Source organism: Cololabis saira, chromosome 18, assembly GCF_033807715.1.
Source record: "Cololabis saira isolate AMF1-May2022 chromosome 18, fColSai1.1, whole genome shotgun sequence".
Lineage (NCBI taxonomy): Eukaryota > Metazoa > Chordata > Actinopteri > Beloniformes > Belonidae > Cololabis > Cololabis saira.
Genome location: NC_084604.1, coordinates 33,852,587 through 33,878,784, shown reverse-complemented (window position 1 = coordinate 33,878,784; position 26,198 = coordinate 33,852,587). Strand labels below are relative to the sequence as shown.

Genomic DNA, 26,198 nt, shown 5'->3' with positions numbered 1-26,198 from the left:
TATTTACTACATGTACAGAAGGATTTTGAACTGTAAATGATGTACATGTTTGTACCTAAATAGATCCTTTCCTAACAGTGTCTTTTAACACGGCAGCAACTTTGCTGATTAAAACGGGACAGAACCAAGAGAAAATAACCGGTATTTATTTATCTATTTATCTGTTTGAAATCTGCTTCTACCTACTTCTATCAGCTAAAGAAGAAGTAGCGTATTCTTCTTTGCATTTATTTTGTCTTAGTTTTGATTCTAATTCCGGTTAGAGCGCCCCAAGCGGTGGAAGAAAAATCCACAGAATAGCTGCACCTTTGTATAAGCTGCATGGTTGAAAACCTATGAAAAAAGTAGCGGCTTATAGTCCAGAAAATACGGTATTTATTTTTCCTTTTTTCTTTTCTTACTGGTTCTTTGTTGTTACATATATTTTTTTTTTATGTTTTGTGTTTGCTTCTTTTTTTGGGTGGAAATGCTAGAAAGCATTTGTTGTAGAAAGTGTAAATAATGATAATGTGAAGGTTAAAGGGTAGGCATTTATAAGCTCAGAGCTTCAGCCTATTCCTTTTCGATCCAAATGATTACACGATATGCTATGAATGAGTGTACCATCTTGAGCACGTGATCGAAATAAATAAATATATATACATATTCTGATACCTCTTCTTTTGCAGAAACAATGCCGTTTTGACAGAGAAGTGCCACATTTAAGAAACTACTCTCTGCAGTGGACCGACGTACCACAGGCCACATAATTACCACTTGTTTAACACAAAATAAGAGCTTTAATGGCTGACAAAGCCCTCCCCCCATCCCTGCCTGCAGGTTTGTCTGAATGAAGTGTTCGCTGATAGAATCGCAGGTTGGGAAACAGTCTCTTGGCTCGAGCAGTCTGAGCTAAAAGCCCGTGGAAGGGAAGGGAAGGGGGGGGTTGGGGGGGCCCAGAGGAGAGGGCACATGTGGGTTTTGCCACCCTTCGGCCTCAGCTTAATCACCCCTCAGAGGGAGACGGGGAGACGTGTCCTGGCTGTACTTTCTGGCTAAATTACACCGCCGACTACTTAACAGCAAAAGGACAGACGTTCAGAGGTTATGCATGATGACATAGTCTCTATTGCATAAATTATTGTCCCGAGGCTGGAGTTAGAAAGTGCAAACATTTGTCTTTAAAGCTTTTCTTACAACCACAAATTGAGCAAACAAAAAAAGGGGAAAACAGTGAGCAGTTTTCCACTCCGCCGGGATACCCTCACGTGTGTGATATCAGGTAGAAGTCACAGTTTCTCTCCAGCTCGCTGACTCACTCGTCTACAGTACTTGAGTTGTTAAAAAACAATCAGGGGGGATGGTGGATTTGATCATATGGGGACAGATAATTTGTGCTGATTACAAATAATATAATATATTACAAATAATAGCAGTGACCAAAACACCTGCAGAAATACTGCAGGAATGACATAGCAGCAGTTAAATGCAGCCTTCTGTAAGCTTTAAATATCCACTGGGCTTACATCAAATACATCAAAACACAACAATAAAAAACAGTTTTCTGAACTTATCAATATGACTCTGTCCTTCACAGGATAAGTAAAATGGATCACTGCAAAAACTCAAAATCTTAACAAGAATATTTGTCTTATTTCTAGTTAAAATCGCTCATTTTAGTAAAAAATCTTATTACACCTAAAACAAGACTCATCACTGGAAAAAAACAACCATTTTCACCTGTTTCAAGTAGATTTTCACTTGAAATAAGTAGAAAAATCTGCCAGGGGAACAATATTTTTTTGGCTTGTAATGAGGAGATAAATCTTGTCCCACTGGTAGATTTTTCTAATTATTTCAAGTGAAAATTTACTTGAAACAGGTGAAAATTGTCAAATAAGTTATTTTTCTGGTGTTATTTTTCTGGTGATGACTCTAAATGTTGAAATAGCAGTAAAACCACATTCATTGATGAAATGACATAAGGGATGGAAAGGAGGGATGGCAGTTTTACAGGGGGGGCGATTTTTACTGTTTTTATTTCAGGGGGGATGCCATCTCCCCTCATCCCCCTTCAACTCGAGTACTACTCGTCTACTCCGGGGCTCCTCGGGCTCCCAGCTGAACTCTGAGCTTTTTATCTAAACAAATTCAGTTCCGGATCTCCATCTGCTCGCCACCAAAATAACGAGACTTGTTTGAAAGTCATCTGACGGGGGACGGCAGATGCACAGGAAATGCTTTTGATCAAATGAGATTGGCTTGAGAAGTGAGCCGTGGTGGTGGAGGAGGTGGAGGAGGTGGGGGGTGAAAAGTGGGTGTGATTGTGAGTACATGTGCGCTTGAGGACAAGCATATGCCTTTGTTTCTGTGCGCATGTCTATGAACGCTGGGTGTTGAGAAGTGTGTGAGGCATTTTTTGGCACCGCACGCAGTTTTCCTACAACACAGAGTGATGGCTGTAGTAATCCTACTGTCTCCCGGCTCCTCGGTGTCTCCGCGTGTCCTGGTGCCATATGTGACAGGGCAGCCGGCTGGGTGGATTGTTTTGCGATGTGATATTGTTCATTGAGACGCCTTGAGATGGGAATATGTTTCTTTATGAATAGGGAGGAGGGTTTGTGGAAACAGCTGCATGCCAGACCAGTTGGCACGGATGGCTATAGTAAAGTTTTTTTTTTTCTTCCTCAGTTGTTTTTATATGGCCCATTAAAATAAGCTGATGCTAGCACTCTTGCTACCCAGTGTACCCTCTCAGGAATACTTTGTCTCAAATTTTTATTCCTTCTCTTTTTTTTCCCATTGGAGGCCAAACTGCTTTTCTGAGAGTTCATCTGCAATTAACAGCCTGTTTATGGCTAGTTAACACAATTCAGAAACCTTTTCCAGTAAAACCTTTCTATGTTAATTTCCTCGTTTTGCAAAGTCTAGCGTCGGTTTTTTCTCCACGAGCGCTCGCTGCCATTGGCCGGCTCTGCCGTGAGCCACGCCCACCGGCTCGGTTAAAGGGCCAGCGCGCTGATTTTTAGTCATCAGGACTTTGGTCTGTGAAAAGAGTTGAGCCAGTCGAGCTGCTTTAGAGACTATATCTTCCACAATTTGATCACAGTTTCCATCGTTTTTGCTGCTCAGCAGGACAAACTGGAGCCGCACAGTTTAACTTATTGAACGACATTATAGAAAAATTAGGTGTTCAGAAGTTTTGCACAGCTTAAGGAACGGATCAAAAAAACGACATCTCTTTTGACTGCAGCATAGGGATGGGTGGTATGGACAAAAAAAATTATCACGATAATTTCTGGCATTTATCCCGATAACAATAAAAAACGATAAAAAATACCAATTCAACTCCACCTTTGTAACTATAAATCTATCACCACATTCAGTCTTTGGAGCCCCCAAAACACTGCTCTAAAAGATACTAAATGCTACTAAACTACACCAATTAAATAGAATTAATAAAAACCAATTAAATGAGTCCACCTGTACTGCAAAACTGGAATGACTCAGATCCGCCATGTTTGTTACACAAAAACCTCATCAACAGGAATTTATCCTTTTTTTTTCTTTCTTTCCGGCTCATTTCTTTCTTTCTTTCTTTCTTTCTTTCTTCTTTCTTTCTTTCTTTCTTTCTTTCTTTCTTTCTTTCTTTCTTTCTTTCTTTCTTTCTTTCTTTCTTTCTTTCTTTCTTTCTTTCTTTCTTTCAGGTTCATATCTTTCTTTCTTTCTTTCTTTCTGGCTCATTTCCTTCCTTCCTTCCTTCCTTCCCTTCTTCCTTCTTTCCTCCTGCTCTCTCCTTCCTTCTTCCCTTCCTCTTTTCTCCCTTCCTTCCTCCTTTCCTTGTTTCCTTCCTTCCTTCCTTCCTTCCTTCCTTCCTTCCTTCCTTCCTTCCTTCCTTCCTTCCTTCCTTCCTTCCTTCCTTCCTTCCTTCCTTCCTTCCTTCCTTCCTTCCTTCATGTACGTTGTGCGTCGATTTAACGTAGAACCATAAATCATCTTTACACAAAAACGTCATCAAGGGGAATTTATCGTTTTTACCGCGAGATGACAAATTCTTACCGTGGGGAATTTTTTTGACGGTATATCGTGAACGGTAAAATATCGCCCATTCCTACTGCAGCATATTTTGTAAGTGTATTACTAAACGGCTGCTGTGTTTTGTGATGCATCGATGCATTTCTGTGCTGCATGTGTGTGCACGGGTACTCACTCCTGGGCTCACGCGGCCCGTCCACGGTGACCTTTATAGCTCTGTGGTAAGTGGCCACTTGTGGTGGGTTGGTGAATACTGTGATTGTCAGCGTGAAGCTCTTGCCTGTGGTGACATAAAAAAAAAAAAAAAAAAATCAAACATCAAATGACGTGCCATTACTGCAGACAACGGCCGGTATTCATCTCCAAACCATCCCCGAGTCACATGTGTGGTTGTGATCACAGAAAAAGTCAATAAAAACCAGGAAAATCTGGCCTTAAAGAGGATTAACACAAACAACTTTTGATGTTTGAGAGGTCCCATTTAGTCGCCACAGCTGAATCCGAGAGGAAGACCGACTTTGCAGAAGCCAGTATATCTCTATCCAGACTTTTTTTATTCAGTGTGAGTGGGCGAGAGGCATTTTAATAGTCACTTCCTTTCTTGATAATCCCCAGCAGTTGCTGCCCTGGGGTTTAGTGCTTGTCTGTGCAAGAGTGTATATTCCTTTGTGCACACACGAGGAATGCTGTGAATCAGATCGCAGCAGCTAACTCAGCAGCTACACTAACGTCTGAGGTATGCAGACGCATCGTGTAGCCATGGCTACACGCAGGGGAACAGGAAGGGGAGGGGAGGGGAGCTGCTGCTGCTGCAGCAACCCCATCGGAGCAGCTGTCCATTCAGTCGCAGTCATTTACACGTGTTTCCCCCACCGCCACCCCCCCCGACGTCTTCCGCTCCACAACTCTGCTTTCTATAAACATGCTTTTCAGAGAAGTGATAAGATGAATTAAGGAGATAGCTCCAACAGGTGTCCCGCATAGCTTGTTGGAGGTGCATGAGGGTGAAGCGGAGCCGACGATCAATGATAAAAGCTGTGTACCTTTATGCGCCGACATCCTGTTTCCCTGCCATCGCTTCTGCTGTCATCTTTTTACCTGGAACCTAATTCGTGGTTACTGCCCCTGCTAAATGTGTGCACTCTTAACACTATTATGACTAATGATGTTGTCAACAACATCTGGTTACTCTCCAAACGGCCGGTGCGTGTGTGCAAAAGCACCAGTAACTATAAATTCCTCTCCACTTTGGGCCAACGTGCTATCAGTTGACTCTGCATGTACTTAACTGTAACTGCAAGGTGTTCATTTCAGACACTTGGTAGTCTGATCCGCCCTGGCTCCTGTGTCATTTCCTGTCACTCGATTCTGTTTCGCAGCAAATGGGACGCAAGTTAGGGATGGGCGGTGTGGACTAAAAAATGTATCACGGTAATTTCTGGCATTTATCCCGATAACGATAAGAATGACGATAAACTATAAACCTTTAACTATAAATCTATCTCGCTCTCAGATCCGCCACGTTTGTTACACAAAAACGTCATCGGCGGGAATTTATCCTTTTTTCTTTCTTTCTTTCTTTCTTTCTTTCTTTCTTTCTTTCTTTCTTTCTTTCTTTCTTTCTTTCTTTCTTTCTTTCTTTCTTTCTTTCTCATTTCTTTCTTTCTTTCTTTCTTTCTTTCTTGCTAATTTCTTTCTTTCTTTCTTTCTTTCTTTCTTTCTTTCTTTTTTTCTTTCTTGCTCATTTATTTCTTTCTTTCTGGCTCATTTCTTTCTTTCTTTCTTTCTTTCTTGCTAATTTCTTTCTTGCTCATTTCTTTCTTTCTTTCTTTCTTTCTTTCTTTCTTTCTTTCTTTCTTGCTCATTTCTTTCTTTCTTTCTTTCTTTCTTGCTAATTTCTCTCTTTCTTTCTTTCTTTCTTTCTTTCTTTCTTTCTTTCTTTCTTTCTTTCTTTCTTTCTTTCTTTCTTTCAGGCTCATTTCCTTCCTTCCTTCCTTCCTTCCTTCCTTCCTTCCTTCCTTCCTTCCTTCCTTCCTTCCTTCCTTCCTTCCTTCCTTCCTTCCTTCCTTCCTTCCTTCCTTCCTTCCTTCCTTCCTTCCTTCCTTCCTTCCTTCCTTCCTTCCTTCCTTCCTTCCTTCCTTCCTTCCTTCCTTCCTTCCTTCCTTCCTGAAACATAAATCAGTTTTACACAAAAACATCATCAACGGGAATTTATCGTTTTTACCGCGAGATGACAAATTCTTACCGTGGGGAATTTTTTTGACGGTTTATCATGAACGGTAAAATATCGCCCATTCCTAACGCAAGTAAAGGTTTCTGTGGCAACTGGTCCAGTCACCGTGCCCCCCTGTGGTCTCATCCCCTCTCATCCATCCCCACTTCCTCTGCTTCCTCCCTCACTGACAGCCACGGCAGAGACGAGAGCTGAGGGAGCAAAGTTTGCCCCGCTCTTTTTAGCGGGACTTGGATTTAAAAGTCTCTGAGAGAGTTGCTCCAGAGTATTTGGAGAGGGTGAGAGCACGCTGCGAGTGCCAAATATCAGACTAAATAGGATGATTTAGTGACAAGTCACGAGAGAAGTAAGTGATGCAAAGTGTTGCTTGGTGATGCCAAACATTCAAGGAATGCCATTTGACGAAACGGGAGTTTGTTTCTTTCTGACAGCCTGATGATATGGGCAGGAGTGATCAGCCGCAGGGCTGCAGCACCACCCAACATGTTTATGAGCCCGAACAGAGCTGGGTCAAGTCAGGATAAAGAAAAGATGGATATAAAAAAAAACCTTTTAATATCTTTCTTCAATTCTTTTGTTTGTTTAACTCAAAAGGCGGCGATCACAAGTAGGAAAACGTGGGTTCTGCAGAGTTCCGTCTCCCCTCGTCTGAATTAAAAACTACATTTCACGGCCAAGAGAGGAAAAGCAATACGATTCGCCTCTCAAGACTTAAGGAGAGGGGTGGTGGGATTTAGTGCTGGAGTTAGAGAGGTCATTATGTGGTTGCCACTTAGGGAATGTGGCCACTAATCCACACCGCTGAACCTAATAGCTCCTTCTGAGTTTGCAGGAGTGAATGGGGAGTTTAAGGCCTCACCTCTGCCACTGCGGCCCACGAAGCGGAGATCGTTGAAACGTGCCACTTGATTCTTCATCACACCAGAGGCGTTCCGCAGCTCTGCGGAGTAGTTCTCGTCGTTGCCCGCCATCACCGTGACGACGGTCCCGTCAGGTATGTCCCCCAGGGCGACCACCTGTTGCGAAAAGTCACAAAGGGGCAGAGATTTCAGAGCCATTTAAAGGAAAAATATCGTCTTCTGTTGTTTGTTGTGAAATGTCATCTGTATTAACATATTTTTTCAATGCAGATTTTAAAAAAAACACTCAAAGTACAGGAAGAAAACTGAGAACTAGCAAGATGTGTGACACTCAAACTTGGTCTCATTTTCAATTTTACTCCTAATAATTAATCTAAACTCATCCTTTTACAGCATGTCATCCTCCTCCAAATTATATTGACAAATGGATTTAATTTTAGTCCTCTGAACAATTTTCACATCAGGATTAATGTCATTATGTGAACCATTTCAAGTGCACCCTTTCAAAGACATGCAGAGGCCTTGTGTTATTATTTAGATTCTTGGATGTGGATAAAAGACGATGAGTAGGCCTGCAAAGCTGCAATAATTACAGAGCTGTGGTAATAAGAATGTTTAAATTACACTTATATTTTATAATGTGTCACATTTGTTCCAATGCCAAAGCTACAGCTACAAATTTCCACTTTCGGAGGGCTTTGATCCGTCCTTTAAATAATATTTGTCAATGTTATGAAGGGGGCTTTTCCTGTGAAGTATCATGGGAGCATGTAAATGCTGAGACTTCAAAAGCACCGAAAAGGGCCTGAAATATAAAAAAAACCTAATATTTCAAAGCAATTAAACCCTTTGTCTTCTTTTTTCTTTGGCTCATTACTTAAAGACTGACAGGAGAAAAACAAACTGTAATATTATTCCAATCATTAAACAGATCACATTAAGTAAACTGTTAGAATTTACTACTTCCAATGGAATTTTGTCCTCATTCCTTTACTTCAAAATAAATTAAAAAACATGTATAAATCTGTGAACTTGTTCACCACCTTTGATGATTACTGGAAATATATATTTTTTTTTTATGTGAACCAATGCTTTCAGTTGGTGTCTACATTAAGAATGACCTGACCGAAATAAATATATTTTCATTTCATTTTTCATTCAAATAGCAAGCTTTCACAGTTATTATTACAATATAAGGACCTGATTTCTTTCCTTTTTATTTTAAAATGTTGACACATTTTAATGCAAATAGACTCAACTGGAATTATTTTCTTTAACATTTCTGGACTATTGTTGATGGTTAAATACACTGTGATACAATGCAATTTGAAATGAATTAGTCATTTGAAGAAAAAAAAAAGCTATTTTCTAGAAATAATCATAAATCCAGATGAGAATAGAGAATAAACAAGAATTGGTGTCATTAAAAGCACAATTGCTGCTTTTCTAACGGTGCGCGTCGGGACCACTGCTGTCTCCTCCCGTCTAATCGAAGCGGCGCATCTCTCACCTTAAACGCGACCGGCAGCGTCTTGTTGCACCGCCAGTGGGACGGCAGGACCGAGCACAGAAAGTTGGGGCTGTCGGTCCGGACCAGCTCGGCCGGGTGGTCTGCGATGATCTCGGCCATGCTGCGGTTTTCGTGCGGGCGCAGTCTCGGCACCGCAGCGTCCGGCTGGCCGGTCGGGGAGCTCACATCGTTCATCTTCCCTGGGACCGGCTGGAGGCTGCTGGACGGCGGACTGAACCTCCGGCTGGCGCTGGGATCTACGGGAATTCGCATCACAACAACCGTAGGTGATCAGAAAAAAAAAGCACCACAGGTTTTTCTGAGACTTCTCTCTCTTTCTTTCTTTGTTTCTTTCTTTCTTTCTCTCACACACTCGGGTGAGAAGCTCGGAGTGCGCGCCGCTGCCTCGCTGAGCGTCAGCGCGCCTGCCAATGGAAAAAATGGGACTTGGTGAGCGCACCCCCTTCTCCACTACAAACTTCAGTGGGCACCTTCAAACAAAATAAAATATATTTCCCCCGGCAGGAAAAACAAGCTTTAGAAAACTTGACGATGTTTTAAATGACACGCTGTATTTTCAAACATCTCGGGGGAAAACTCCATGCGCCATAACGCAGGCGTACTCGCTCGTGTGTGGATATAAATAACATCAAATAAATGTCCGATCACGTAATAGGCTATACAATTACAAAAAAAGGCAGGTCTAAAAAGGAACAGTCGAACCAGATGGTCTAAAAAAGTTTTTGTCTGTCTTCCTTTAGTGAAAAGTCAAAGCGCTGCTCCAGGTGCGTCATTGAAGTCTTTGTACCAAACTGAAAAGGCACCGTGAATACCCCCAGGCTATGCGCGCACACACAAAAAAAGTTTTCAAAGTCAAAGGATTAAGCCTCAACAATGCTTAACGGGGCTATTTATAATCCCACGACGCCTCCAAAATGTACATATCTTTCTGGAAGTCTTCCGGTCGAGCCTCAGGTTTTGTATATAGGGTTAAAAAAAGAAAGAAAAAAAAAGCCCGATAAAGCAGAGAAGGAGGAAAAAAAAAATCGCCGGTGAGATGAAGGAGGCGGAAAAACGAATCCCGTTTTGTAGCTGTAAATGTGGTTAGAGGCTGGGGTTTCCCGTGCTCGGGCTTTTTGTGGTTTATATAGCGCGAGCGCCGAGCAATTATTGCGCTGATGCGACTCCAACACGTGGTGTCTGGAGTCAGATCCATTCCCTGCGCCATAATCTATCACGCCTATATAGACTGCCCGCGCGTCTCTCTCTGTGTGTGTGTGCGTGTGCGTCTACACATCCACGAAACACACACACACCAAGCTGTAGGACGCCTTTTCTACGAGTTTCTACGACTACTGTACCTACATACCGACATGGCACCGCTGCCCCGGTGCGCGCTCCCGCCCGCGGAGGCGCTCATGTCCAGTCGCGGCGGCGCGCATGCAGCGCTCCGCGGCCGCCGGACCGGGCTTGTGTTACCAGAGCGCTCCGACACCGCCAGGCTCGCAGCAGCTTCTCAGACGCAGCCAGCCCGGTGAGAAGTGAGCCGCAGTGCATGAGGAAGGAGTGAGTGAGTCACCGGAGAGCGGTGAGGCAGGTAGAGTTTCACACGGTCGCAGGGGAGAGCTGTTGTGCAGGTGTACAGGTTTCCCCCCGCGCTCGCTCCACACAGCCGCTCATTTATCCCCGTCCCGTCCATGTGCCCAAATTCAATCATGTAAAATCCAACTTCACGGTTGTCTGTGCTTCATATGATTTGTTAAATCAATTATATATCAATTTCATTACATGAAAATGAAACAGCGCTGAATGATGAGCCCCTGGCTCGTTTTTTCAATAAAGAAATTCGGCATGACTCAGTCAGTACGCACACATGTGCGCAAGTTTAAAGCATTCCTAGTCTTTTGTCTTTTTTTTTTTAAGCTTTAACGACATCCATATTTTTTTTATACTCCCTTTATAAATAAAAAACTGAAAATACAGTGATATTATAGGGACAGTTCGATCAATGTGTTGGCAGGATTGTTTGCCTTTCTTTCTTAAATTATAGGCACGGGCCTTTAAAACCCACATGGGCCTACCTCAAGATAATATGTACATAAGTCATACGAAAAAAATATTTAGAACAAAATTTAGTATGACTTGTTTATGAAACAAGCAAATTTAACTCTTTTTTAAGAAGACAGATGTTTGCACATTAGACTTCCAGTCAATTTAAACCAGTATTTTCTGTCTGAAGACAATAAATGTGGATATAATACGTTTCATAAACAAGGAAGACTAGTGGTTTGTAGATATACATTATAAAGGGGTGTGGTTCAGCGCTGCCTTCTCAGGGTTTGAATGGCACATGTGGTCTTTCTGTGTGGAGTTTGATTGTTCCTGCCATGTCTGCATGTGTTTCCTCCAGGTGCTCCAACCCCCCTCAAAAAAAAAAAACCATGCATCTCCTGTTGCTGGCTGATCCTAATTTCTGTGTAGGAGAGAGTGTGATCTGTCCAGGTTGTACCCTGTCTCCCACTCAATAAAACCCGGGATGGGCTCCAACCAACCACCAGAAAGAAAAAAGGATGACAGGATAATAAACCTATAAAGCAGCTAAACCCTATCTGCTATTAAAATAACAATAATACAACAGTGAAATAGTCAGACCCCTTCCAAGCCCTTACTCCCTGCCACAACCCAATCCCCCACCTGTGTAACCCTGAAGTGGAATAAAAAAAAAAGCATAATATAATAATAAAACTATGGCATATGAAGCAGTTAAACTCCGAACAATCCTGTCGTGAAACACACTTTTTTTATATGAAAAGTGGTTTTATTTCAATATTTTCAGCATTTTATTTACATTATTGTTAATAATGATGAGCTTCTATTTTATAAAAGACTATTTAAACTCAGATAACTGTAATAATGTTGCAACATTAATGTTGCAGGAATATTTTAATTTAGATTATAATTTGTAAGAAGTAAAAATGAATGATAATTAAGAATCTTGATAAATAATGATAAAAAAGAATCTTAAATGTGTATATTTATGTATGTGTACGCATATGTATGCGTATATATATGTATATATATTAAATATAGTAATAATGCACATATATATACCTTTGGTTTCTACCGCCATGGTATCAATCATTAATATGTGTGCAGACAAGGTAATAAAAAAAAAAAAAAGAAAAAAAATCTAAAGCAACAGTGGCTTCTATCAGCACCGTGGACATAGGGGAACAAAAAATGAAAACATCCAAATGAAAAAAACAAAAAAGCAACAGATATACACCGCTCTGAGAGAAGTGAAGGAGAGAGGCTTCTTCTCCTGCCCCTCGTGTGTCTACTGTAGAGGGCATCATCTCCCCTCTGTGAGACTCCACTCCCCAGCCAGCTCTCATCAGCCTCCCCGCCCTCCGCCCTGATTACCCATCAGTCTCCCAATGAGACTCTTTTGACTGCCACATCACACAGCTCCATGTGCATTGCCACTCTTGTGTTCCTTTTCCATTGCTCCCAAACATACTTTTATTGCCCTAAGTCTTTAAAACAAAAGCACTTTGATACTGCAGGCCTTATTTTTTTTTTCTCCTCTTTTTCAAAACAAATTAGACTACTGGGAGGCACAGCTGTTAGGTTATTTGGATCCTGTCAGGGATTTTGTAGCTTTGCTTTTATGTTGTAAAGCTGAATATAGTTTTATATATTTGACAAAAAAGATCTCTGTTTTGAGGAAAAAAAGCAGTTTGAACTGTTGCAATACAGTCTGAGAGTCCTGACACGCATCTGGCACCTCATCATGTGGATGGGGTGGGAGCGGTGGGGCTGGAGGAGGGCGACTGATTGAGTTACACTTCCCCTTCTTGTGCCCCAAACACCAGTAATATGGTTCAGATTGTCCAACATTCTCAAAGATCAACTAACAATTCATGGATGGATAAATGTGAATAGTGGTAATTAAATCTGTAATAGTGATAAACATGGCCTTGCAGGCACCATGGAGGCAGCTATTCCAGCAGAGTCAAGTTTCACCTTGGATAATATCATTGGATACACATGGAATATTGTGGCAAACATCCAACAGGTTGTAGTGGAATTTAATTTAGGAAATGTTCGGGATGGAATAAAAGCAACCATTGAGTCATTTTAATGTCCTCAACTCAATCAAAGTCATTGCTTTTACCTTTTGACTCAAGTTTGAACCAGGTCTTAATTGCAAAAAAAGTTTATTTTCATAATTTGTCAGCGAGAGCTCTGTCTTTATTTACCATCTTTTCTTAAGACAAACTAATCAGCACTTCATTTACATTCGCTTCGCCCTGTTATTGTCCATCAGAGGCTGCATACTTTCCCAGCCCAACCTCAGGCCTCAAACACCCCCCGCTCCCTCCCACTCGGTCGTGACTTTAGCCCTGACAAGCTCAGCTCATCAAAGAGTGTTTGTCCCATCTGACTCCGCTTTGCTTCTCCGCTGCACATCCAGCATCTGTCCTCCAGCTCCCTGCAGAACAGGATACCGCTCCGCTTTCATACGGTGAGGCCTTTGCTGTCAGGCTCTCTGACATCCAGAGGTGCTGGGCCGAACCCTGCCTAAGTTCATCATCCAAACCTTTTGATGTCCCTGGACATGTGAGGGAGACGGCGGCGGAGATGCTGTTAATGTGCCAAAGTACGCCGCTGAATAAAATAATGCCGCTTCTCTGTTTCACAGATTTATTCCAGCTTAAAAAGAAAATTAACTGATCCGATCTGATTAAATGTGAACCCTGGAATGCTGGGCTCTCGGGACATCTGATGGATCCCGTGTAGTATTAACAGATCTAATATGATGCAGTAATGAATCTAGCATAAAGCCGCTCAGCTATGCAGTGGGTCTGCAGCTTGCCTGGTGCACAGCTGGATCGTCTCTCTCAGCTCTGGTATTATTCATCTACTGTGTTACACTGGCTCGGAGTCACTGAACAGTAGGAGAAGTCGCTAACAGTGAAACAACCGCAGTGTACCACACGGAGCAGAATGCGCGTTTCTTGATTTATGGTAATATTGTATTACTGCAGCTCACTTTCAATTATTTGTTTAAAAAAATCAGACTCAGCTGACAATTTATGACTAATTTTCCTGTCGAGATATCAAGCATGTCATTAAAGTTTCTGCTCTCATTCCCACTTGGAAGGACTGTGTGAACCGCTAATATACACCCATGCACCATCTATAATACTGACAGCAAACTAAGCGTGCAGGATCTCTACATGCTTGTGAGCTTTTTGCGTCTCCCCTTCAGTGTGGCAAAGCACAGAAACGCATCCTCCGTACGAAAAAAGAGGACAGTGCACGGCTCAGTGTCGATGCCAGAAAATGTACAGTCCAGTGGCAGTTTAAGCAACAGCACAACCAACTATTCAGGCTCTTGGGCTTACTTTTTTTTATTAGATAAATAAATGAAAGTGCTGATGAGCGCTGTCGCTCAGTGCCACCCGGCCGTCCCGGCTGCTTCTCATTTACATCAGCATATTCTGCGATCTCGTCTTTCAACAGGAAAGACATGTTCTCCAAAGACTCAAGAATTAAGGCTCCATTTCACAGTGGTGCATTTTCAAGACACTTAATTATAGCTTTCTACAGGAGCCCCGGTGACGAGACCCAGGGTTTGCAGTGCTAACGGGATGTTTCCATGTTTTGCAGGCCGCGGGCCAAATGGCCTTGCCAGCAAACCAGTCAGCAAGCCCACCAGGCTCGGCAAGCAAAAAGAATCAGCCAAACGATCCCCGTCCCTCCGGCCAATCGAGCGGGAGAAGGAAGATGTGCGTCCGCAAAAAACAAAAAACTTGCTCGCCGGTTAGTGAAACCGATTAGCCGAGATGACGGGCAGAAACGGCGCTCCTCGTGACCTCATCGATACGACGACTCACATCCACGAGCTGATCCCAGATCAGAGCTGAGCCCTTAATTGCTGTTTGCGAGCAAACCCGTGACATCACCATGAACTGCTGGGATGAGGACAGCACGTTCTGTGGTGTGTTTGGGCGAGTGTGTGTGTTTGTGTGAGTGTGTGTCCACATGCAGCTAGCTGTATTAGACTTGAGAGATGGTTGGGGAGACTGTGCCTCCAGAGTTTAGAGAGATGTGGACAGACTTTGTCTGATATTTCATTCTGTAAATGTAGAAAGCAGCATGGAAAGAGATGGAGGCTTGGAGGGGCGACTGCTCGCTGCTTGTGGTGTGGGAGGGGGTGAAGGGTGGGGGCATAGGGGGAGGGGAGGGATGGAGGGATGGAGGGAGGGAGGAGGGGTATAAAGACAATTTCCTCTTTGCTCTTATTGCTCTGACTGTCTGCCGCCTACTGCCTTCATGGAGGTCCCTAATTGAGATCACTTGTACTTAAAAATAGGAACAAAAAAGGAACTTCTGTGGGCTGGAAGATGGAGAGGAGAAAAATAAAGCAGTAATATGGGACGAGGGCTGCCATTAAAGAGTCCCAGTGATAGATCTGAGCGACTGGAGCTCAGAGCTGAGAAGTCTCCCCCGTGTGTGCCAGTGAACCCTCAGATGTTGACGTGTCACACACCACCTGCTGTCACTGCGCCGAAACCGTGCATATGGGAGAGTGTGGGTTTTCTTTGTGTGTGCGTGCATGTGTGTGTGTGTGTGTGTGTGTGTAGGTGGGTGGGTGTGCAGCTCTTTCATGGGGTAGGGTGACAGTGCCTGGGGCCGAGGCCAGAAACGTGCCAAACGGTGGAGGGAGGTGGGGCGGATCAGCTTTTTCCGCTTTTAATTGAAGTGTTTTTTTCGTGTATTTTGCAGTTTAGCCTTTACATCTCTGAAACCAAACATTTTTGAAACAAGCAGGGCACTTTTTGGCCAGCCGTTAATTATGCTACTATTAGCAGAGGTGGGTAGAGTAGCCAAAAATTGTACTCAAGTAAAAGTACTGTTACTTCAGAATAATATGACTCAAGTAGAAGTAAAAAGTAGTCATCCAAATAATTACTTGAGTAAAAGTAAAAAAATACTTGGTGAAAAAACTACTCAAGTACTGAGTAACTTGAGTAACTTCTGATTTATTTTTTTAACACAACCATTCAAACAGATAAAAGTACAAAATAATCATCTTGAGGCAAATTAAATCAATAAAATAATAAAATAAATTAAAATTAATAAAAATAAAGTAAATTCAAGTACTTTAATAAATAATAAAAATAATAAATAATAAAATAATAACAATAAAAAAATAAATTAATCACAAGTATCACAAAATTTCAAGCCTTTGTACTTTTCTTTTTTAACCAGGCAGAACTAGAACAAACATGAACTCATAGAAACTCTGTGTGTGTTTGAGTCTGTGTAAATGTGACAAAACATGCAAAAACAAACGTTTTTCCCAAAGAATCACCCAGTGATGTCATGAGATTGACGCGTACGTGGATAAAAGGGATAAAAGAAAAGTAACAGCTCAAACGTAGCCTAATGTAGCGGAGTAAGAGGAACAGTTTCTTCTTCACAAATCTACTCAAGTAAAAGTACAAAGTATAGTGATTCAAAACTACTCCTAAAAGTAACAACATTCCCAAAACTTACTCAAGTAAATGTAACGGAGTAAATGTAACTCGTTACTACCCACCTCTGACTATTAGTCCCTTTTAGTTCAACCGCTTGCCTTTTCGTTGACGTGGTCCCAGATTTGTCCCTAAGGCTGTGCTGGTTTTCCCTTCAAAACATCTGTCACTCAATCACGTCCGACCATGCCATTAGTCAAACACGGAGCTCGCCCTCCGGGGAGACCGGTGTGACGGATTGGCCTGATGGAAACGCAGCATATCCAGGGGTGGTACCGGCCCACGGCTGGGAGCAGGGATACCGTAAAGAGCGTTTTTCTTGGACCAAGACCCTCTGTAGGTGCTAAAGACAATACAGACACTCGGGCTGGGCCAACATTCCACTTTACACTTTTCCCCTTCCTCTGTGTATTTCACTGGTCTACTTCCTCTCAGCAAACTAGCCGGCTAGTATCAAAATATTTATAGTACATCTGCAAGACATGCTGTTCTCATGTATCCAAGACCGTTTAGGCCCCGTGTGTCATTATGCGAGTAAAACCAATACCAGATTCACAGAGGGGTATTTCTTTCTGTTGTCGCTGTACGTTGTAGTGCGAGTTTGGGATGATTTATGTGAGGCAACGCAAGAGAGATAGATAGAGTGACTGCATGGCAAGACGCAGGCAAAGCAGTAGCCCAGACCGGTGCTCGTAGGGGGTATCGGCTATCACTTGGCCTTATGCAGAGCTGTGTCGAGACTGGACCATTTGGGCATTGGCTGGAATAAGGCAGGAAAGGAGTCGGGGGGGGAAGGATGTATGTATGTATGTATATACTCAGAGGTGGAAAAAGTACAAAAATATTGTACTTAAGTAAAAGTACAAATTTTCTGCTTGAAAATTACTTGAGTAAAAGTAAAAAGTACCATTAAGAACATTACTTAAGTAAAAGTATAAAAGTACCTCAACTTAAATATAATAAAGTACCAAAGTACATGGTGTAAAATGTACTTAAGTACAAAAGTAAAAAGTACAAAGTACAAAGTACAAAGTACAAAATTCAAAGTACAAAATTATTTTCAAAAGGATTGCAAAGAAATGAAGAATCCAAGAATTTGCTTACAACTGTAAATAATGGTGATATTATTCTGACCCCTTTAGTGTTTGTTTCCATTACCCCATTTTAATTTCTCCCTTTGCTCATCACTGCTGCTGTACCCCATTGGCCCCGCTGACAGGTCCACCCCCAGCCTGTATATGCAGTGACAAACATTAAGCAACCCCAGCTGACTTTTGAACTTTTAAATGCCAAAACCACCTTAGAAGGGGTGAATCAAAGAATGGTGCGCAATGACAAGCGTCGGCTGCCGCTCAAGGCTGATTTATGGTTCCCGCGTTTACACCAACGGCGAGGCTCTGCGTCGATTTAACGCGGAACCATAATTCAGGCTTCAGTCCTCCTCGGTACTCGACGCGACGGCGGTTCCTCCGGCCTTCCGGCCCGCCTCTGCGGCGCAACTCTCCCGGGAGCTGCGGGGCTCCTTCTCGGTATATTCACGCGCCCCCTCTTCCTTCACGTCCACCTCATGGTTCCGCGTTAAATCGACGCACCCCTTACGCCGTAGGCTACGGTGTAGGGTGCGCGTCGCCGCGTACCCTACGCCGTAGCTCTGCGCCGGTGTAACGCAGAACCATAAATCAGCCCCCGCTGTGCTGTTCTTTAATTTGTAGCGAGTAACGACGGTGTCCAATTTTAAATATAGCGGATTAAAAGTACGATTTTTTCCTTGAAAATGTAACGAACTAAAAGTAAAAGTACAGAAAAATGAAAGTATCAATAAAAGTACAAATTCTCAAAAATCTTACTTAAGTACAATAACGAAGTACTTGTAATTCGTTACTTTACACCACTGTATATACTGTACATGGAGGTAAGGAAGGTGGAGGAATGTCTCAGTGCATTGGGTGCAAATTGGTGTAAGGAGGTTTGGATCAGTCATGGATGCTCAATTGCACACAGACATAAACATTTAACCATGAATGGAGAAAAAAACCTCGCCTGGAAACGTTTTCATATACATTTTTAGTTTTGGAGCACTTAAAATTCATATTAAATTTACAATCTGTTGTGTTTGGCTGAGATCACAGCTAAGGGGATCACGACTGGACTTCTGCTGTGTGTAAAATGGACAGGAAAGCCTTAGATAAATTTTTCTTGCGGACCGATGGGCAGTCAAACATCAAAACTGTCAGTAAAGTCAAGTGAATATATCCAGTGTTGAGACAGCGGGCCAATCAGATAAATGGAAAAATTGAACAGGGTCAGCAGAGAAATCCATCATAATGGGTGTACTTTGACCAAAAACGCCTCGACTTCTGAGTGTTTGCTCTCCTTCTCTCGTTCCTGATCTCTTCCTGAAGACGGTCCAGCTCGGAGCAAATCCAAAACACCCAGCCTGAACTCTGCAACCTGGAGCCATACATGCTAGTTTGAATTCCAAACAATTCACATGTCAGAGTGGCCCCAAGAAGACTTGGCTCGCGAGCATTCGGAGAGGCCCAGCGTGCTGCTTCTGACGCTCTGTGTGCTGGATGAGTTAAGAGTTAAGTTGGGAATGTCATGGCTGACGCAGCGCTCCCTCAGAGATTGGCATTTGCCTTAAACCTTAGCCTATAATTACACTGAGCTCATTAGGCTACTGGTCAGAGATGAGTCACACCAAGGTGGGGGTGTAAGAGAAAAGAGACGAGTGGATGGAGCTCACTTTCATAGCCTGCAGCCTGCGATGTCTTCAGATAAAATCAATTACAGTCATCCTCGGAAAAAGATGGTTTCAAGGAAAAAACGATCAAAGTTGAGGGAAGTTTCCAAGGGATAAATGACTATTGTTTGATTATCTGACCTATGATCCTGTATTTTCCACATGCACTTATTCCAGGGTGAGGATTTCGCTCCGTGTCTTCTCTGCCCCTAGCCGAGACTAGGATGACGCCAACTTTATAGTGCCTAAATCGAGTCCTAAACGGAGACTTATCGACTGCCGGGTCCCATGAGGGACATCAATTACGTTGTGAAACACTGTCCTTCAAGCACAATCTATTCTGCGGTGTTGTGTTATGGCAAAGCTGATAATTTGAACGTCACACGCGTGAAATATCCCTCTCTGGCAACAGGGTTGCTGGGATGTGGTCTCGAGCTGACAATTAAATTGTCCGCTTGGAATACATTCTGGAAGCGCAAGATTTACGGCGAATAATTTGCGAGATCTGATCATCTTAAATATTTTAACCCGGATTTTATGGCATCATACATCATTGGGAGAGGCTCGCACATCCGTGAGGGACCGAAAACTGTCCCCAGTAGGTTGCAGAACTCACTTAAAGACAATTAAGAAACCTCTAAACAATCCAACCTCCTCTCACCAAATGACAGTTTAAAAGACTGTCTCACCAAAAAAAGAGCTCTTCTTGCTTTTTCCAAGCAAAAAGAGGTGAGTGTCTGATGTCTTGCAGACCACAAAGCCTTATCATATAGCTCAGTGAACATCCTTCAGGCCAAACAAATCATCATTTGCCAGTAAAGAAAACCTTAGATACATAAAATGGATATGCACGGTCAAACGCTGTAAACATTAAACCAGTGTTTACTTGCGAGGGGATTCTTTTTCATCAGTCTCACGCTGTGTGTTTCATGATTGGGTGATATTAATTACAGACCCTTGGGGTGTGCTTCCCTGTCAGTCTCTCTTAGGCCTGTAAAACTATGTACCCTAAACTGTAGCACAAAAAAACCTCCCAGAACCTGATTGCACTTTTTAATGTGCGGAACCTTAAGGATGTGCATAAAAGCTACGTAGGTATGAACATGTGAAGAATAAAACAACAAATATAGAGCATTCGTTTTTATTTTCTTGCTATTTCTGTGGTCAAGAATCAATCTCCAACATTCATTCATACAAAAGTTATGGATGTATACAATTCTTTCTTTCTTTCTTTCTTTCTTTCTTTTCTTTCTTTCTTTCTTTCTTTCTTTCTTTCTTTCTTTCTTTCTTTCTTTCTTTCTTTCTTTCTTTCTTTCTTTCTTTCTTTCTTTCTTTCTTTCTTTCTTTCTTTCTTTCTTTCTTTCTTCTTCTTTCTTTCTGGCTCATATCTTTCTTTCTTTCTTTCTTCTGGCTCATATCTTTCTTTCTTTCTTTCTTTCTTTCTTTCTTTCTTTCTTTCTTTCTTTCTGGCTCATATCTTTCTTTCTTTCTTTCTTTCTTTCTTTCTTTTTTCTTTCTTTCTTTCTTTCTTTCTTTCTTTCTTTCTTCTTTCTTTCTTTTTTTCCTGGCTCATATCTTTCTTTCTTTCTTTCTTTCTTTCTTTCTTTCTTTCTTTCTTTCTTCTTTCTTTCTTTCTTTCTTTCTTTCTGGCTCATATCTTTCTTTCTTTCTTTCTTTCTGGCTCATATCTTTCTTTCTTTCTTTCTTTCTTTCTTCTTTCTTTCTTTCTTTCTTTCTTTCTTTCTTTCTTTCTTTCTTTCTTTCTTTCTTTCTTCTTTCTTTCTTTCTTTCTGGCTCATATCTTTCTTTCTTTCTTTCTTTCTTTCTTTCTTTCTTTCTTTCTTTCTTTCTGGCTCATTTCTTTCTTTCTTTCTTTCTTTCTGGCTCATATCTTTCTTTCTTTCTTTCTTTCTTTCTTTCTTTCTTTCTTTCTTTCTTTCAGGCTCATTTCCTTCCTTCCTTCCTTCCTTCCTTCCTTCCTTCCTTCCTTCCTTCCTTCCTTCCTTCCTTCCTTCCTTCTTCCTTCCTTCCTTCCTTCCTTCCTTCCTTCCTTCCTTCCTTCCTTCCTTCCTTCCTTCCTCCATGTGAAGAATTAAAACAGTCTCACGCTGTGTGTTTCATGATTGGGTGATATTAATTACAGACCCTTGGGGTGTGCTTCCCTGTCAGTCTCTCTTAGGCCTATAAAACTATGTACCCTAAACTGTAGCACAAAAAAACCTCCCAGAACCTGATTGCAACTTTTTAATGTGCGCCTGCATAGCTCCTTTAATGTGCACAGGTCATGTGCCCATATGTACGTGGGTGTGTACGTACAGTATATGTGCAAGCTCCAGTAAAAAAAAAAAAAAAAATGGGGGGGGTGGGGGGGTAGTTTCTGAGACTTTGGTTAACCAGACTATAATTTGGAGGCCCTGTGAAGACTCCCAGCAGCCTCTCACTGTTTTGTTTACCAGCGAGACCGACTCTACTGTTTCTGCTGCATGTGCAGGGTCGTTGTAGGCAAAGGGCGTGTGTTTCTGTCTGGGCGTGAAGGCTTGAGAGAGAGTGTAGGTGTATTCATGTGAGGGTGACGGTTGAATAAGTGAAGATAAATGTGCTCGGGAGCACTGCAAAGACAATTTTTGAGCTATGTATTTTCTTAAATTAACATTTTCTGTGTTTTTAAGGAACCCCCTTGTTTCCATTTATACTGATATCCCTCACTCGCTTTGTTTTTCCCTTAAATCTCTCAAAAGCTTTGTTGAATCAACATTACAATATCAAAATAGAACCCTTAAGAAGACGAAAAGATCCGGAAACTTCACAAAAACACACCCTTGCATTAAAAAAGTGTTTGTCAGCAAAAAGGATTGAGCGCTATTCTTGTTTTTTTGCTCAGAGTAATTCTCCTGAGACTAAACTGCTCACTTTCTGTCCCTCTTGGGCTTTTTTTTTTTCCTTCTTTTTTTTTTTTTCTTCTCCCCAATCCTCCTCCCAAGCAGGAATAAAAAAGAAAACAGAATGCAACTCAAGAGACCGGAGCTTCCACCCTGTTATTTAGCCGTAACTTTGAAACATCTTAGCTCTGTATGAGCTGTTTTCTTTCACACACACACACATGCAGATATGTTGAAGCATCCTCAAATTCCATCAGAGTGGAAGAAAGACAGGCGGAGGAGAGAGGCTTTCAAAATATCACTCTAATAAAATATTCCAGCTCCTCTGGGATCCTCCTTTGCTCATTCAGCATCAGGAGAAGTGAAGTGGAAAACGCCTGTTATTGGTCTTTGTCCAAAAAGGGGGGGGGGGAGGAGAGATAGGCCTATTTCCTTTGGGGAAAAACAAAATAAAAATGAACAGAGCAACAGTTGAAGGGAAACTTTTAACTGCGACAACAAAAGCGACTACAGAGGACTGTACGACAGCAGCTGTCTGGGTGAGTGACAGGATGCATCTCCACGCTGGAGGATCAGACGGCGTGCAGGTATACACACTTTGATCCATCAGAGCCGCTCGTCTGAGCGCGCGTGATTGGCTCGGATATGTGTAAACTGGAACAGCTCAGGGATCAACAAAAAAACAACGGTTTAAGTTCTCAAAAGACTTCTGCCCCAGTAACAGGAAAGTGCTTTCAAACAACTTGAAATGTAACATAGAGGGATTTTTGCAGTTTTGTAACACTGCTGCTCAAGCAGAATTTGTTTGAAACTTTTTTTTTTTTGTTTTTTTTTTTGTACAATCTGGAGTCGTGCAGACTTCAGCGAAGTTAAGACAGAAAGTGCTCACACTTTAAGTCGACTTCCTATTTGGGATTTATAGGAAGTAGATTAACATAACTCTAATTCATCGGTTGAGGTGCCTGGAGACTTTAATGCTACTGTTTATAACTATGTAGTTTAACATTAGGGATGGGCGGTATGGACTAAAAAATTTATCACGATCATTTCTGGCATTTATCCCGATAACGATAAAAAAAAAACAATACAAAAACGTCATCAATGGGAATTTTCTTTCTTTCTTTCTTTCTTTCTTTCTTTCTTTCTTTCTTTCTTTCTTTCTTTCTTTCTTTCTTTCTTTCTTTCTTTCTTTCTTTCTTTCTTTCTTTCTTTCTTTCTTTCTTTCTTTCTTTCTTTCTTTCTTTCTTTCTTTCTGGCTCATATCTTTCTTTCTTTCTTTCTTTCTTTCTTTCTTTCTTTCTTTCTTTCTTTCTTTCTTTCTTTCTTCTGGCTCATATCTTTCTTTCTTTCTTCTTCTTTCTTTCTTTCTTTCTTTCTTTCTGGCTCATATCTTTCTTTCTTTCTTTCTTTCTTTCTTTCTTTCTTTCAGGCTCATATCTTTCTTTCTTTCTTTCAGGCTCATTTCCTTCCTTCCTTCCTTCCTTCCTTCCTTCCTTCCTTCCTTCCTTCCTTCCTTCCTTCCTTCCTTCCTTCCTTCCTTCCTTCCTTCCTTCCTTCCTTCCTTCCTTCCTTCCTTCCTTCTTTCACGTACGTTGTGCATGGATTTAATGCAGAACCAACGGGAATTTATCGTTTTTATGGCAAGACGACAAATTCTCACCGTGGGGAATTTTTTTGACGGTATATCGTGAACGGTAAAATATCGCCCATCCCTATTTAACATCCTCATCTTCTGATGAAATGAAAAACCTCTGGAACAAGAACATTTACATTAAAGGGCCCATAACATGCACAAGTCCAGGTTGATCATTTCACTTCTAGGAAATATATTCTAAAAAAATGACGTCTTATTTCCCTCGTACTGTACATTTCTGCACTATTGCTTGTCCAATTATGTCTGAAACGGTCCGTTTTTGGCCCCTGTCTCTTTAAGACCAGCCAGAGCGCTCTGATTGGTCAGCTGACCGGAAAAAGAAAAAGTTCAAATGCAGCTGTCACTCATGCTTATCCTCAAAAGTCGTGATAAACGCATGCATTCTGGATACCAAGTGGCACATGCCAACGCACGGTGATGCAACTACAGTACATAACCGAGGACGAGCCCAGGCTCCAGGCTGTTAAGCAGCAGTCGGACTTGTGGGACAGAGAAATACCTGCCAGAGCAGATTTTGGCTGTAGTAACGTTGGAAACCTTTAGGATGTGCATAAAAGCTACGTAGGTATGAACACGTGAAGAATAAAACAACAAATATAGAGCATTCCTTTTTATTTTCTTGTTATTTCTGTGGTCAAGAATGAATCTCCAACATTCATTCATACAAAAGTTATGGATGTAGGTGACACAATTCTTTCTTTCTTTCTTTCTTTCTTTCTTTCTTTCTTTCTTTCTTTCTTTCTTTCTTTCTTTCTTTCTTTCTTTCTTTCTTTCTTTCTTTCTTTCTTTCTGGCTCATATCTTTCTTTCTTTCTTTCTGGCTCATATCTTTCTTTCTTTCTTTCTTTCTTTCTTTCTTTCTTTCTTTCTTTCTTTCTTTCTTTCTTTCTTTCTTTCTTTCTGGCTCATATCTTTCTTTCTTTCTTTCTGGCTCATATCTTTCTTTCTTTCTTTCTTTCTTTCTTTCTTTCTTTCTTTCTTTCTTTCTTTCAGGCTCATTCCTTCCTTCCTTCCTTCCTTCCTTCCTTCCTTCCTTCCTTCCTTCCTTCCTTCCTTCCTTCCTTCCTTCCTTCCTTCCTTCCTTCCTTCCTTCCTTCCTTCCTTCCTTCCTTCCTTCCTTCCTTCCTTCCTTCCTCCATGTGAAGAATAAAACAACAAATATAGAGCATTCCTTTTTATTTTCTTGTTATTTCTGTGGTCAAGAATGAATCTCCAACATTCATTCATGCAAAAGTTATGGATGTAGGTGATACAATTCTTTCTTTCTTTCTTTCTTTCTTTCTTTCTTTCTTTCTTTCTTTCTTTCTTTCTTTCTTTCTTTCTTTCTTTCTTTCTTTCTTTCTTTCTTTCTTTCTTTCTTTCTTTCTCTCCCTCCCTCTCTGGAGGCCACTTTACAAACGACAGCTACCTTTTCTGGCTTCCCTCGTCTCCCCAGAGACTTGTCAATATCAGCTACACACACCATTCAAAGTTCAAAGACTAGCATCCCACTAAACACACCTACACACACTCCCGTGGCCCCTTTTGTGTCTCTGGGGCATATTTCATTTCGGTGTCTCCGAGCACACTGGAAAAGCTCTCCATGTGTGTGTGTGTGTGTGTGTGTGTGTGTGTGTGTGTGTGTGTGTGTGTGTGTGTGTGTGTGTGTGTGCGTGTGTGTGTGTGCGCCACAGGTGGTGCAGCGCTGGTGACTCTGATTGTTGCGGTGGCCAAAGCATCGCCTCCCCATCACATTTGTCATCACCCTTTTTCCTGAAAGCGTACGTGGGAGGGAAGCAGTGGGGGGGGGGTGGGGGTTAAAAGGGAAGAAGAGGAAGGAAGGAAAGGGAAGAAAGGGGACGAGGAAGGAAAGAGGATGGTAAAAGGGCCACCCCCATAGTGCCATATGGGAGGTGGTTTATAAAAGTCCCGCTCGATCTTTCAAAAGCACAAATCAGTCTTCTTGGAATTTCCATCTTTTTGTGCTTTTATCCTCTTTCCTGCTTTTCATGACTTTAAAAATGACTTTTTGTGACGTCTGCCTTAACAAGAAATAAACATGTCGTCGTCCTCTAATGCACAGACTTTCCGACCACCATAAAAGGCTGGTGTGGGCGTTGCTGGATGGGTGGGCTCTCTGATTTTCAGGTGTATTTGATCTGTTGTGTTCACACCTCAGCGCTGGCAGGGAGGCCCCACTGCGTGGGCAGGTAATTTGAGCAAATTAGGAGATGGGGCCTGTGTGCTATTAATGACACCCCATACCCTCCGCTGCACGTCCACCTATTGTTCTCCCCCCTGCACACACACCTTTCTTCTCTTCCGCCCCGAGTCCCCCCGGTCCCATCTGCTCCTCCCGCTCGACGCCCACCCTCGCTCCCTCTGAAGGCGCAGTGTATGAAAAGCACACACATAAACATATAGTGAATTGGTGGCAGCAGGAGGAGGAGGCGGAGGAGGAGGAGGATGAGGAGAAGGAGAAGGAGGAGGAGGAGGAGGGGTGTGATTGGTTCCAGGTGCCAGTTTGAGTGAGAGCATTAATCAGGCGGTCAGATCTTCCTGTGACACCTTTAACGCACACACGTACAGTATTTACTGTGCTATTCTCACACCCGGGTTGACCACAAGACCAAGTTATTGCTCCGTAATGATGTAATTTGAAAAAAAAAAGCTCAATTCCTCCACCACACTCTTTTTCTAAGTCTATGACGACTAGTAATGACGGCCACCGAAAGACAAGCATCCATAACTTGCAACAAAGCGCATTTTTTTTGACATGC

At 42.0% G+C, this 26,198-nt stretch overlaps 1 protein-coding gene across 4 annotated transcripts in view; it reads right to left on the bottom strand.

Moving 5' to 3' along the window:
• runx2b (RUNX family transcription factor 2b) overlaps positions 1–26,198 on the bottom strand; it is a 57,367-nt gene that overhangs the window by 25,663 nt on the left and 5,506 nt on the right. For 2 of the 4 annotated variants that reach the window (XM_061746668.1, XM_061746671.1), the window contains exons 1-4: positions 9,987–10,109; positions 8,618–8,874; positions 7,107–7,263; positions 4,190–4,294 (exon numbers count right to left, since the gene is read on the bottom strand). In XM_061746668.1, coding sequence (XP_061602652.1) covers positions 4,190–4,294; positions 7,107–7,263; positions 8,618–8,874; positions 9,987–10,059 — 592 coding nt within the window. In that variant the 5' untranslated portion in view covers positions 10,060–10,109. Of the gene's footprint in view, positions 1–4,189; positions 4,295–7,106; positions 7,264–8,617; positions 8,875–9,986; positions 10,110–26,198 lie in introns of those variants that run through there. The other 2 variants (XM_061746670.1, XM_061746669.1) reach the window with 1 other exon arrangement.